Source organism: Engystomops pustulosus, unplaced genomic scaffold (assembly GCF_040894005.1).
Source record: "Engystomops pustulosus unplaced genomic scaffold, aEngPut4.maternal MAT_SCAFFOLD_143, whole genome shotgun sequence".
Lineage (NCBI taxonomy): Eukaryota > Metazoa > Chordata > Amphibia > Anura > Leptodactylidae > Engystomops > Engystomops pustulosus.
The window spans coordinates 111,165-126,850 of NW_027285023.1; the positions used below are offsets into that span (position 1 = coordinate 111,165).

General features: G+C 46.3%; 1 protein-coding gene across 1 annotated transcript in view; it reads left to right on the top strand.

Annotated features, from left to right (window-relative positions):
- Positions 1–15,686, top strand: part of LOC140108523 (NACHT, LRR and PYD domains-containing protein 3-like) — a 96,890-nt gene that overhangs the window by 74,660 nt on the left and 6,544 nt on the right. The window contains exons 4-6 of the mRNA XM_072131805.1: positions 1,726–1,897; positions 1,978–2,043; positions 7,686–9,411. Of these exons, the coding sequence (XP_071987906.1) occupies positions 1,726–1,897; positions 1,978–2,043; positions 7,686–9,411 (1,964 nt within the window). The remainder of the gene's footprint in view (positions 1–1,725; positions 1,898–1,977; positions 2,044–7,685; positions 9,412–15,686) is intronic.

Below are 15,686 nucleotides of genomic sequence, written 5' to 3' on the forward strand. Positions count from 1 at the left end.
ATATACAGGTGTCCCTTGTGTTATCACGTGTTATATACAGGTTTCTCCTGTGTTATCAGGTGTTATATACAGGTGTCCCCTGTGTTATCAGGTGTTATATACAGGTGTCCCCTGTGTTATCAGGTGCTATATACAGGTGTCCCCTGTGTTATCAGGTGTTATATACAGGTGTCCCCTGTGTTATCATGTGTTATATACAGGTGTCCCCTGTGTTATCACGTGTTATATACAGGTGTCCCCTGTGTTACCAGGTGTTATATACTGGTGTCCCCTGTGTTATCAGGTGTTATATACTGGTGTCCCCTGTGTTATCAGGTGTTATATACAGGTGTCCCCTGTGTTATCAGGTGTTATATACAGGTGTCCCCTGTGTTATCAGGTGTTATATACAGGTGTCCCCTGTGTTATCAGGTGTTATATACAGGTGTCCCTGTGTTATCAGGTGTTATATACAGGTGTCTCCTGTGTTATCAGTTGTTATATACAGGTGCCCCCTGTGTTATCAGGTGTTATATACAGGTGTCTCCTGTGTTATCAGGTGTTATATACAGGTGTCCCCTGTGTTATCAGGTGTTATATGCAGGCTCCTCTGTGTTATCAGGTGTTATATACAGGTGTCCCCTGTGTTATCAGGTATTATATACAGGAGTCTCCTGTGTTATCAGGTGTTATATACAGGTGTCCCCTGTGTTATCAGGTGTTATATGCAGGCTCCTCTGTGTTATCAGGTGTTATATACAGGTGTCCCCTGTGTTATCAGGTGTTATATACAGATGTCCCCTGTGTTATATACAGGTGTCCCCTGTGTTATATACATGTGTCCCATGTGTTATCAGGTGTTATATACAGGTGTCCCCTGTGTTATCAGGTGTTATATACAGGTGTCCCCTGTGTTATCAGGTATTATATACAGGTGTCCCCTGTGTTATCAGGTGTTATATACAGGTGTCCCCTGTGTTATCAGGTGTTATATACTGGTGTCTCCTGTGTTATCAGGTGTTATATACAGGTGATCTCCTGTGTTATCAGGTGTTATATACAGGTGTCCCCTGTGTTATCAGGTGTTATATACAGGTGTCCCCTGTGTTATCAGGTGTTACATACAGGTGTCCCCTGTGTTATCAGGTGTTATATACAGGTGTCCCCTGTGTTATCAGGTGTTATATACAGGTGTCCCCTGTGCTATCAGGTGTTATATACAGGTGTCTCCTGTGTTATCAGGTGTTATAAACAGGTGTCCTCTGTGTTACCAGGTGTTATATACAGGTGTCCCCTGTGTTATCAGGTGTTATATACAGGTGTCCCCTGTGTTATCAGGTGTTATATACAGGTGTCCCCTGTGTTATCAGGTGTTATATACAGGTGTCTCCTGTGTTATCAGGTGTTATATACAGGTGTCCCCTGTGTTATCAGGTGTTATATACAGGTGTCTCCTGTGTTATCAGGTGTTATATACAGGTGTTATATACAGGTGTCCTCTGTGTTATATACAGGTGTCTCCTGTGTTATCAGGTGTTATGTACAGGTGTCCCCTGTGTTATCAGGTGTTATATACAAGTGTCCCCTGTGTTATCAGGTGTTATATACAGGTGTCCCCTGTGTTGTTATATACAGGTGTCCCCTGTGTTGTTATATACAAGTGTCCCCTGTGTTGTTATATACAGGTGTCTCCTATTCCATCTCCTTGTATAATGACCCTTATGTCTGACCTTTCTTGTGTCCTAGAAATACAAGGATCTAGAACATGATAGAAAAACCTTTTCCCGGGATTTACTCCAGGAGATTTTCGGGAGAGGAGCAGAAGCTGTGATAACATTGTGGGTCAGTCTTCATGTATTACGGAAGGATCACGGTTCCCCGGTCCTGGCCGCTGTACTGGAGGAGCTCGGCCACAGAGGTAACATTGTGTATGACATGTGTCACTCAGCATTTTATTTTTTAAGTTTTATAAGTTACAAGTCTGCCATTTCTTATTAGGTGAGGATCTGCCGGGGGAAATCCTACTGGATGAAGAAGGACACAACCTACCCCCACAGCTGAGAGGTAAGTGCACATTATATACAGATTTACATAACATTGGTCCCAGTCTCAATGAACATAAACCAATCCCACCAAAACGAGATAGAGCAAGTGGACCGCTCCAATGTGGAAGGAAAAATAATGTGCATCAATCTTTTTTTTTTCATCTTTAAAAGTTCTCTTATTTATTACTTATAGGGGTAAGTAATGAGTAAGAGCACTTATGATCTATCATCATTTTCTACCAAAATTCTAATTGCCCCAAATTACTTGGAGAAACACCTATAATTTTAGATTTTAATAGGGTGGTCTCAGACTGATGGCCTATGGGGCTCCCACTTACCCAGAGCAATCCATTATTCACCTGTAGGGTGTCACGGATGTTCCAACGACCCATATCCCAGGTCACGGGCTCACCCGTGCCCCTTACTGCCCTCAGGCACAGCGCCACACATCTGTCCCCGCTCTTAAGTTCCGGCCTCGCTCCGTGCGCTCGCGTCCCCTTGTCAAAGGGTGCGCGCCCACCGGCTTCAGGAAATTTAAAGGGCCAGCACACTGTTAACTGGTGCTGGTGATTTTCCCAGAGGGCTATTTAAACCTGCCTCTCCAGGTGCCTCACAGCCTTAGAAAAAGCTCTATTGCGATTTACCTGCGTTCCTGTGTCTCCTGCGTTCCGGTGTTTTCCCGTGTATCCTGCGTTCCTGCTCCCATGTGTTTTTGCTCTTGAATTCCCGTGTCCTGCGTTCCTGTTCCCATCTGCTTGGACCTCCCGTTGCTGACCCCGGATTGGACTTGACGTTGCATCTCTGCCGCCTGCCCTGACCCTGTGCCTGGACCCGACCACGAGACTGTCTTCTGCTAAGGTAACTCAACCTTGGCTGCCACCGCGGGCTAGTCGCACCTGTGGAACAACCTGGTGGTACCCTGCCGCAGCAATTCCAACCCGCTTCGCAGTGGGCTCTGGTGAACCAGGTGCCACATAGACTCCGGTCCCAGTTGTCGGCTAGTACCACCTCCCGCGGTGATCCAGGGGATTCACACACCCCGAATCCTGACAGTAAGATCCGGCCATGGATCCTGCCGAGGTTCCCACTTCCTGGTCGGCCCGATCTTGCCACCATCGTGGTCCAGCAATCCCAGCAGATTGCCGCACAACGTGAACAGCTGGGACAAGTTACTGCCATGCTGCAACAGCTGCTTGCCGCCCAGCAACAGCAACAGGTTCCTGAGACTGCTCCTGCGGCTTCTGCTACCCCGGTCTGTCTTCCTGCGCTGAACCTAGGCAACAGCTGTTTATGCCGTAGTATGAACTCATGCCATCTCAATTTGTCACTGAGCGATCCAAGGTAGCATTCATCATCAGCCTCCTGTCCAGGAGGGCCCTGGCCTGGGCTACTACTCTTTGGGACACAGGCTACCCAGTCACAGCTACTTTCACCGCATTTCTGGTGGAGTTTCGGTCAGTATTTGAAGAACCCGCACGGCCCTCCTCGGCTGAGACTGCGCTGTTGAATCTGCGCCAAGGGAACTCTTCTGTGGGAGAATATGCAGTTCAGTTCTGTACCCTTGCCTCGGGACTCTCCTGGAAAGATGCAGCCCTGTCCGCAGCTTTCAAAAAGGGACTCTCCTCTCACGTTAAGGACGCCCTGGCTGCTCGTGATCTGCCGTCTACTCTGAGTGGTCTCATCACCTTGGCCACCTGGATTGACGTGCAGTTTAGGGAGTGTGCCGAAGAGTTATGTCTGGAGCAACCCCAAGTGCATCCTCGACGCCTCCCTCTTGGTTCTTGGGAGATGCATCCCTAGGTGTAAGCAAAGCTTCTCCACGACTGATGATTCCGGTGCTTCTCAGCATTGGCACTGGCACCCAGATCCAGGCCTCTGCTTTCTTGGACTCCGGTTCCGCAGGGAACTTTGTGGATGCCGCTCTGGTCTCCTGGAATCACATCCCAGTGGTGCACCTCAGAAGCCATCGGTCATCTCCTCTGTCAGTGTCCAAATCCTCTCTGACCAGGTCCAGTACTGCACCAAGCCTCTGTTCTTGCAGGTCGGTGTGCTGCACAAGGAGAGACTGTCTTTTTATGTATTACCACGGTCCACGTCCTCCATCCTGTTGGGCCTTCCGTGGCTGCAGCTCCATGCACCAGTCCTTAACTGGATGACGGTAGAGATTCTGCGTTGGGGTCCAGAGTGTCAGTCCCACTGTATTGTGGTATTTCTACTAGTACCCGTCTTGGCCTCCTGCGTGACTCCTAAGCCTTTGGAAGGTCTACCAACATGTTCCAGGGACTTTGCCAACGTGTTTTCCAAGAAGCAGGCAGAGTCATTGCCACCACATCATCCCTACGACTGCCCAATAGATTTGTTGCACGGTACCTCTCCTCCCTGTGGTTGGGTGTACCCGCTCTCCGTTCCCAAAACCTGCGGGTGCAAGATTCTTCTCTGTAACCAAGAAGGACAACTCCTTGCATCCTTACATTGACTGTTAAGAACAGCTATCCCCTGCCGTTGATCACGGAGCTCTTCAACCACCTGCACGGTTCCAGGATTTTCTCCAAGCTGGACCTGCATGGGGCCTACAACCTCATTTGGGTGACAAATGGAAGACAGCATTTAACACCTGAGGTGGACATTTTGAATATCTTGTGATGCTATTTGGACTTTGTAATGCTCCAGCTGTCTTCCAGGAATTTGTCAATGACATCTTTCGAGATTTGCTGTATAAGTGTGTCGTGGTCTACTTGGACGACATTTTGGTCTTCTCCCCACACCTTGAGTCCCAACAGTTTCCCGTGCGGGCAAGTTCTTGGCCGTCTACGGGATAATCGTCTCTACGCCAAGCTCGAGAAGTGTCTGTTCCACCAATGAAGCCTACCTTTCCACGGTTACATAATCTCCAACAAAGGTCTCTAGATGGATACAGCCAAACTGTGGGCAGTTATGCAGTGGCCACGTCCAGAACGTCTCCGAGTCATCCAGAGGTTCCTGGGCTTCGCAAACTACTACCGACAGTTTATCCCACATTTCTCTACTCTGATCTCTCCCAAGGGCGCTAGTCTCTCCCAGGGCGCTCACCAAGAAGGGCGCTAATCCACGCCTCTGGCCTTTGGCGGCTGAAGAAGCCTTCACAAAGTTAAAGTCCACGTTTACCAAGGCTCCTGTTCTCTCTAGACCCGATACTGAGAGGCCTTTTATCCTGGAGGTGGATGCATCTTTTGTAGGTTCAGGGGCAGTGCTCACCCAGAAGGGGCCTAAGGGCAGAACGCTCACGTGCGGCTTCTTTTCCAAAACCTTTTCTACCGCAGAGAAGAATTACTCTATAGGGGATAGAGACCTTTTGGCCGTCAAACTTGCGCTGGAAGAATGGCGTTATCTTCTGGAGGGAGCTCACCATCCAGTCTATGTTTACACAGATCATAAGAACCTCTCGTACCTCCAGACAGCTCAACGTCTTAATTCCAGGCAAGTCCGTTGGTCACTCTTCTTCTCCTGTTTCAACCTGATGATCCACTTCCAACCTGCATAGAAGAATATCAAGGCGGATGCCCTTTACCATGCCTCAGATGTTGTTGGAGAAGAGCCGGTTCCTCAGCATATCATCTCTTCAGAACAGTTGGTTGCTGCTACTCTGGTGGATCTTCAGCAGCTTCCCCCTGGCAAGACGTATGTCCGACCTGCTCTGCGGAAGAGGATTTTGTTTTGGGGACACTCTACACTCCTGGCTGGGCACCCTGGGGTGCAACACTCCATGGCCCTCATCTCTCACCACTACTGGTGGCTTGACTTGGTCAAGGATGTTTGGGACTTTGTGGCATCCTGCACCTCCTGTGCCCGTAATAAGCCTTCCCGTCTGAAATCGGCTGGTCTCCTGCTTCCGTTGCTGATACCCAGTCATCTGTGGTCACACGTGGCTATGGACTTTATCACGTACCGTCCATCTTCCTCTGGTAAAACCGTCATCTGGGTGGTGACAGACCGGTTTTCGAAGATGTCCCTCTTCTAGGTCTGCCGTCTGCTCTATGACTTGCCAGCCTCTTCTTCCAACATATCTTACGGCTAAATGGTCTTCCTCTACACATCATCGCTGACCGGGGAGTTCAGTTTGTTTCCTGCTTCTGGCGTTCTCTCTGCAGCCAACTGCAGGAGAGTTGGATTTCTCCTCAGCTTACCACCCTCAGTCCAGTGGACAAGTGGAAAGGGTTTACCAGACTCTGGGATGTTACTTCTGTCATTTTGTTTCTGCCCGTCAAGACGACTGGTCCGCTCTGTTGCCATGGGCGGAATTCTCGTATAATTGGACTCCAGTCGTATAATCCACTCCCTCCTCTTCCTCTGCCTGTGTCCTCAGATGTCCCTGCTGTTGAGGAGTTGGTACGAGATCTGAAGTCCATCTGGGAGCAAACTTGCCTTTCATTGTTACAGGCCTCTGCCCGTACCAAGCTCCAGGCTGACAAGAAATGCAGACTTCCTCCTGTCTTCTCTCCTGGTGACAAGGTCTGGTTATCCTGTAGGTACATCCGGCTGAAGATTCCTGGGTACAAGCTTGGTCCACGATTTTTGGGTCCTTTTGAAGTCCTGTCTCACACCATGCGCATCCCAAACTCCTTCCATGTCTCCCTACTCATGCCTTTCATCCTGAACCGGTTCCCCCGGCAAGTATCTCCTCCTGCTGGAAGGGGTTCGGGCCGGAGGAGAGATCTTGGGAGCCCAAAGACAACATCCTGGACCATGATCTCCTGCAGAGATTTCTACAGCCCAAGAGGAGTGGGAGGCCGAAGGGGGGGTACTGTCACAGGTCGCGGGCTCACCCGTGCCCCTCGCTCCCCGCAGCGCCAGCGCTACATACCTGTCCCCACTCCTGAGTCTTGGCCTTGCTCAGTGCGCTTGTGTCCCCTTGTCCTAGGGTGCACGTGCCGGCTTCAGGAAATTTAAAGGGACAATGCACCATTAACCGGTGGTGGCCATTTTCTCAGAAGGCTATTTAAACCTGCCTCTCCCATCACATCCTGCCGAATCTTTGTGCCTCACAGCCTTAGAAAAATCCTGCGTTCCTGTGTCTCCTGCATTCCTGTGTGTTCCCATGTATCCTGCGTTCCTGCTCCTGACTTTCCATGTCCTGCGTTCCTGTGTGCCTGTGTTCCCGTTCCCATCTGCCTGGACCTCCCATTGCTGACCCCGGATTGGACTTGATGTTGCATCTCTGCCATCTGCCCTGACCTTGTGCCTTGACCTGACCACGTGACTGTCTTCCACTAAGGTACCTCGACCTCGGCTGCCATCGCGGGCTAGTCGCACCTGTGGAATGAGCTGGTGGCACCCCACTGCAGCAAGTCCATCCCGCTTTGCGGCGGGCTCTGGTGAAAACCAGGTGCCACTTAGACTCCGATCCCAGGTGTCGGCTAGTACCACCTCCCATGGTGGATTCACGCATCCCGAATCCTGACATAGGGTAAGAGTATCACCATAGATGATCACGGCTTCTGCTCTATGGTTGTCACCAGCTCTCCAGGATGGACTGCTCCTGGAATTACACTTTTAAATGAGCATAAACTAATAAACCGAATATCTCGGACATTTCCTTTTGTAATTTCACTATAAATTTCAATAAAATGTGTTTTCTCTCATTTTTTTTATTTAACCTTTATCTTCTGTGTTTTTTTTCCATAGAAATCCAGAACCATCACAAGAAACATTTATATGAGAAAACGGAGAAACTGATGGAGAATAAACCTCCGAGATGTAACCAGGAGGAGGAGAGTTTTCCCTTCTGCACACGTTATGTGACCCTCATCATTGTCTCCACTCATCACTTTAGGGAACGCTCTGAGAATGAGCTCATAGCGACCGGGGCAAGACATGAGGAATATGTAAAGAAGAAACATCATGAATTACAACGTATTTCCCCCAACAAGATGTTCCGCTGGTGTCACCGGTCCAGACTGGTACCACATATGGTGCTGGTGAGCGGAGTGCCCGGGGTAGGGAAGACCACGCTGATGCAGAAGATTGTCTATGACTGGGTGAAGGGGGATCTCTATCAAAGATTCTCTTTTGTCTTCTTCTTCAAATTCCGGGAACTGAACAGATGGGATGAGGTTAGTCTGGAGACCCTGATCCTTCATCATTACCCATATCTGTGGCAGCAGCTCGGGAACATCCTACAAGATCCAGAGAAACTTCTCTTTATATTTGATGGATTAGATGAAAGCAATCAGACAATGGATTTCACATCCCGCCACTTGTGCTCCGACCCTAAACAGCCGGAACGTTGTGGTCACATTGTGGTCAGTTTGGTGAGAAAGTCTCTTCTTAATGGTTGTTCTGTTCTGATGACCAGTCGCCCGACCAGACTGGCATCAATGGATTGTAAGGATTTCCAGCGAATGGTAGAAATCAGTGGATTCTTCAAACAAGAAAGAAAGATTTACTTTGATAATTTCTTCCGTGACCCTGAACTGGCAGAAAAGGCTTTTACCTATGTGAGGCAGAATGACACATTGTACACGTTCTGTTACCTCCCGTCCTACTGCTGGATCATCTGTACAGTATTATCCAGGAGCTTCCAGACCACAAGTAGTGACCAGCAGGTTTCATTATTACCCAGAACCGTGACCCAGCTCTTTGCCATATTTGTCGCCAACATCCTGTCCAATCACAGCCCGGAGAAAAGTGGCGCCCAGAAGCTCCTGCAGTCCATGGGATGGATGGCAGAACATGGGGTCATGAATCACACGATTATATTTGATGGTCGGGATCTGGAGTCTTTCCATGTGGACAATAAGTCAAAGCTCTTATCAAGTTTCCTGATGGAATCGGAGGAACCTGTGTCCTATTCCTTCTTACATCTCACTGTCCAGGAATTCTTCTCTGCCTTTGTGCATTATGCCGATTATTCTCCTGAGAAGTTACAGAAATCACTGGAGAAAGCCAAATCCTATCCTGATGGACGAGGTGAGATGTTCCTCCGCTTCCTGTGTGGTCTATCAGATGCCACCACCAGGTCACTACTAACCGGATACCTGGACACACAAGCAGCTCAGGCTTCCAGAGACGTCAACACTTGGCTGAAGAACTTCATTCCAGGAGGAGAAGAAGAAGAAATGCTGAAGGGAGGAGGAGAAGAAGAGAGGCTGAATTACAAGAAGCGACGTCTTCTCAGGACATTCTTTTATCTATTTGAAACCCGGAATAAGGATCTGGTGCAGGAATTGTTAAAATCACACAGAACTTTGGACCTTTCTGATGTTCGAATGTCGGTTCTAGACTGCACCGTGTTATCATTCATCATGGAAACCTGTGAAAATATTGAAGATTTTGATCTATCTGGATGTTCTATAGGTCCTAACGGATTGGAAAAACTTGCACCAGCGCTACACAACCTCCAGTGTATGAGGTAAAATAAATAATCTTTTTCATGACAGTTGTATAAACTGGTGGGTTAATTGTTTAGTAGCTGTGTGAGTCTGATGTGCATATAATCACTCCTGTCCTGGATCTCTCAGCCCTTACATTTTGAGGTCGGATACGCACTTGTGCTGGTCACGATCCACAGACTTGAACCATAGTGGTATATGATGCAAGGAGTCCCTGCCAGCAGTACAGCAGTGCCATGCTATAATCATGTGTACAATTCTGTGTAGATGTCTCGCCAGTCATTGAATTCATCATTATCACCATTTATGATTCAGATATTTACTTAGTTCCTCTGACTTGTTTTATTTTCTCCATTATCTGCATTACTTTCCTAATAAATTTGCCCATTTGGGTCTGAATCAATTTGGTCTAAACTAAAGTTGATCAAATGGTTGTAGAAATTGATATATAACCCCCTCTAATCCTCGGATACAGATTTCCCATTAAAAACTTATTTCTCACTTTGTTTTTGTTAGCAGCAGATTATGCAGATCACTCTCCAGTAGTGGAATAGTATAAGAATTTCTCAGCACACAGGAGAACATGTCTGTCCTGCTATCAGTCCATCTGCAGCAAGGAAAGATGTCTGTGCTGTCACTTCCTGTCTCAGAGAGTTTTTTTTTTTCTTTGACAGCCTAACTTTATTGACATTTACAATGTCCCCAGACAATGGCTCATACATGTAATACATACAAAAGTATTTGTTGCATACATTATTATTATTCCAACAATTTCCATTTTCCCTCCCCTGTGCCTCCCAGGCTCTGCATGAGGTGTGTAGAGCCCTCACCGTACTTCTTACAGATAATCAGCCATTTATACAAACCATAGATGCATTTGATGACTGAGATTCAGGGTCAAGACTGCCCTGGGCCTGGGGCTGTATGAGTATTATAACCTCTACAAGTCTGGAATCACTTCCTACATCTGGTGCTAGAATCCGCTTCTTGGAGAATGGAGGACGTGTCCCTCTGCTGTAGGGGAGCAAGTCGGGAGTTAGCAGAGAAGTAGCAGGGAAGGTTTCTTTAGTAATGGGGTAACATCTTGAAAGAAGAGGGGACATCACCAGAAGAGAGAGATGTGGAAGATTTTGGTGAGGTGAGAAGTGAGACTGTACCAGATGTGAGGGGATGGGGTCACTGATGCAGGTAATGTGGCAGGGGATGGGGTCACTGATGCAGGTAGTGGGGCGAGGGGATGGGGTCACTGATGCAGGTAATGTGGCAGGGGATGGGGTCACTGATGCAGGTAGTGGGGCGAGGGGATGGGGTCACTGATGCAGGTAGTAGGGCGAGGGGATGGGGGTCACTGATGCAGGTAGTAGGGTGAGGGGATGGGGTCACTGATGCAGGTAGTGGGGCGAGCGGATGGGGGTCACTGATGCAGGTAGTGGGGTGAGGGGATGGGGTCACTGATGCAGGTAGTGGGGGGAGATTATGGGGTCACTGATGCAGGTAGTGGGGCAAGGGGATGGGGTTACTGATGCAGGTAGTGGGGCGAGCGGATGGGGGTCACTGATGCAGGTAGTGGGGTGAGGGGATGGGGTCACTGATGCAGGTAGTGGGGGGAGATGATGGGGTCACTGATGCAGGTAGTGGGGCGAGGGGATGGGGTTACTGATGCAGGTAGTGGGGCGAGGGGATGGGGTCACTGATGCAGGTAGTGGGGTGAGGGGATGGGGTCACTGATGCAGGTAGTGGGGGGAGATGATGGGGTCACTGATGCAGGTTGTGGGGCAGGGGATGGTGTCACTGATGCAGGTAATGTGGCAGGGGATGGGGTCACTGATGCAGGTAGTGGGGCGAGGGGATGGGGTCACTGATGCAGGTAGTAGGGGGAGGGGATGGGGGTCACTGATGCAGGTAGTGGGGTGATGCAGGTAGTGGGGTGAGGGGATGGGGTCACTAGTGCAGGTAGTGGGGCGAGCGGATGGGGGTCACTGATGCAGGTAGTGGGGGGAGGGGATGGGGTCACTGATGCAGGTAGTGGGGTGAGGGGATGGGGTCACTGATGCAGGTACTGGGGTGAGGGGATGGGGTCACTGATGCAGGTAGTGGGTGAGGGGATGGTGTCACTGATACAGGTATTTGGGTAAGGGGATGGGGTCACTGATGCAGGTAATTGGGTGAGGAGAAGAGCCTGGACACTTCTTCCTCTGTGACTGGCTCATAGGAAGAGAGTGAACAAGGTGCGGCAACGGAGGGTAGGGGATTAGTGGGGGGAGAGGATTGAGCATTTATTTCCTGGTGAATACAATCAATTTTATCTTTAAAGTAGGCGCCGGATCTTCAGCCCCAAGGTCTTATAAATAAGAGGTCATGAACTGATTCTCTTATTACACAGAGGCCGGCGTTCCATAGGGCACATTTAAAAGGAGTTACGGGTGGCGGAGGAGAAGAGGGGATACACAGGGTTTCTGAGTGAAGTGTTAAAATAAGCAGACGGTGGGTTGAGACAAAAGATGTTTCAGAGATTTATAGGAAGTTATTTCTTGCCTCGCTGTGATAGGTTAGTATGGTTACATAACGTATGCAGTGTGTGAGTGGTGTATAAAGGTGAGTGAAGAAGTGAAGCAGGGATGTGGATAGTTGGCATTGGTGAATAGATGGACGGTAGGCAAGTAAAATGACCATAGCAAACAGAGAGAAAATGAAAAAGATTTTGAGACAAACAGAATTGTTAGTTTTTCTCTGCCATCTTACCTATCTCCTGCCCTGTCTAACTGCAATGTATAACTGCAGCATGCTTGTCAGAATATTATACTGCAATGTATAACTGCAGCAGCATACTTGTCAGAATATTTTATTGCAATGTATAACTGCAGTAGCATACTTGTCAGAATATTATACTTCAATGTATAACTGCAGTAGCATACTTGTCAGAATATTATACTGCAATGTATAACTGCAGCAGCATGCTTGTCAGAATATTATACTGCAATATATAACTGCAGCAGCATACTTGTCAGAATATTATACTGCAATGTATAACTGCAGCAGCATACTTGTCAGAATATTATACTGCAATGTATAACTGCAGCAGCATACTTGTCAGAATATTATACTGCAATGTATAACTGCAGCAGCATACTTGTCAGAATATTATACTGCAATGTATAACTGCAGCAGCATACTTGTCAGAATATTATACTGCAATGTATAACTGCAGCAGCATACTTGTCAGAATATTTCAGTGCAATGTATAACTGCAGCATACTTGTCACAATATTATACTGCAATGTATAACTGCAGCAGCATACTTGTCAGAATATTATACTGCAATGTATAACTGCAGTAGCATACTTGTCAGAATATTATACTGCAATGTATAACTGCAGTAGCATACTTGTCAGAATATTATACTGCAATATATAACTGCAGCAGCATACTTGTCAGAATATTATACTGCAATGTATAACTGCAGCAGCATACTTGTCAGAATATTATACTGCAATGTATAACTGCAGCAGCATACTTGTCAGAATATTATACTGCAATGTATAACTGCAGCAGCATACTTGTCAGAATATTATACTGCAATGTATAACTGCAGCAGCATACTTGTCAGAATATTATACTGCAATGTATAACTGCAGCATACTTGTCAGAATATTATACTGCAATGTATAACTGCAGCATACTTGTCAGAATATTATACTGCAATGTATAACTGCAGCATACTTGTCAGAATATTATACTGCAATGTATAACTGCAGCAGCATACTTGTCAGAATATTATACTGCAATGTATAACTGCAGCGGCATACGTGTCAGAATATTATACTGCAATGTATAACTGCAGCATACTTGTCAGAATATTATACTGCAATGTATAACTGCAGCAGCAAACTTGTCAGACTATTATACTGCAATGTATAACTGCAGCATACTTGTCACAATATTATACTGCAATGTATAACTGCAGCATACTTGGGGGTCCCCATGTTCCAGCGGTCTCGTCCACGCCTTTTAGGGCGCGGGCGTGTTGTCTCTCTAAGATTTAAAGATCATGATTGGCGCTGGCCGACCGTCTTCTCTGTTAAATTGCCAGGCCCTTCCTGTATCCCATGCTGGATCTTTGAGCCTTGTGTCTTCAAGAAAACTGAGGGCTATGGTAAAAACCGGATACCACTTATACTCCACTCCCAGGTGTTGGCTTACGTCATCGCTCGCGTTGGTTCAGTGGCTCCACTACCCCTAATCCTTACAATTATACTGCAGCAGTTACTGGTGTAACTGCAGCATACTTGTCAGAATATTATAGTGCAATGTAAAACTGCAGCATACTTGTTAGGATATTATACTGTGATGTACAAATGCAAAATACTTGTCAGAGTATAATACTGCAATGTATAATTGTAGCAGCATACTGGTCAGAATATTATACTGCAATGTATAACTGCAGCAGCATACTGGTCAGAATATTATACTGCAATGTATAACTGTAGCAGCATACTGGTCAGAATATTATACTGCAATGTATAACTGCAGCATACTAGTCAGAATATCACACTGCAATGTATAACTGCAGCAGCATACTAGTCAGAAGATTATACTGCAATGTATAACTGTAGCAAACTTGTCTGAATATTATACTGCAATGTATAACTGCAGTCACATACTTGTCAGACTATTATACTGCAATGTATAACTGCAGTCACATACTTGCCAGAATATTATACTGCAATGTATAACTGTAGCAGCATACTTGTCAGAATATTATACTGCAATGTATAACTGTAGCATACTTGTCAGAATATTATACTGCAATGTATAACTGCAGTCACATACTTGTCAGAATATTATACTGCAATGTATAACTGCAGTCTCATACTTGTCAGAATATTATACTGCAATGTATAACTGTAGCAGCATACTTGTCAGAATATTATACTGCAATGTATAACTGTAGCAGCATACTTGTCAGAATATTATAATGCAATGTATAACTGCAGCAGCATACTTGTCAGAATATTATACTGCAATGTATAACTGTAGCATACTTGTCAGAATATTATACTGCAATGTATAACTGCAGTCACATACTTGTCAGAATATTATACTGCAATGTATAACTGCAGCAGCATGCTTGTCAGAATATTATACTGCAATGTATAACTGCAGTCACATACTTGTCAGAATATTATACTGCAATGTATAACTGCAGGAGCATACTTGTCATAATATTATACTACAATGTATAACTGCAGTCACATACTTGTCAGAATATTAAACTGCAATGTATAACTGCAGCAGCATACTTGTCAGAATATTATACTGCAATGTATAACTGCAGCACTATACTTGTCAGAATATTATACTGCAATGTATAACTGCAGCATACTTGTCAGAATATTTCAGTGCAATGTATAATTGCAGCAGCATACTTGTCAGAATATTATACTGCAATGTATAACTGCAGTCGGATACTTGTCAAAATATTATACTGCAATGTATAACTGCAGTCACATACTTGACAGAGTATTATATTGCGATGTATAACTGTAGCAAACTTCTCAGAATATTAAACTGCAATGTATGACTACAGCATACTGTTCAGAATATTATACTGTAATGTATAACTGTGGCATACTTGTCAGGATATTATACTGCAATGTATAACTGCAGCAACATACTTGTCAGGATATTATACTGCAATGTATAACTGTGGCATACTTGTCAGGATATTATACTTGAAAGATAGGGCCGTAGTGTAAGGCAGCGCCTGTAACGCAGGCCCGCCATGATGCGGGTGACATGCAGTGTAGGGGGTTAAATGGAGGTGTGTCACATGCTACCGGGGGTTCTTGTGGGGTCCAGTGGCCCCTGTTAACTATAAGAAGACATAGCCCCACCTTCTCAGGAAGACAAGCGAGTATGCTGAACGACATACATGATATCCTACGGGCTGCAGCAGCTAAACACGGCCAGGATTGGCTACATGCTCAGCTGCAGGCAGCCTTATCTCCGACCCCTGCTTCCTCTCCAGCAGCTGCCCAGCTGACGCGACGGGCTCACCCCCCCCACACTCCAGAGCTTTTCAGCCCCAAAATGTTCTTTTCTTTGAAATACCCACATTGTTATGTGTTATGTTATGTTTCTGCCTTTTTCACTCTTTTTCCATTTATTTTATTTCATATTTCATTTCACTTTTATTGTTTCCGTACTTTTAAATAAACTTTCAGCTGCTTACGGATTGTTTTGTATGTCCTCAGCCGGTTTCCTTGTTACCTAAACTATAGATTTTGTTCATAAC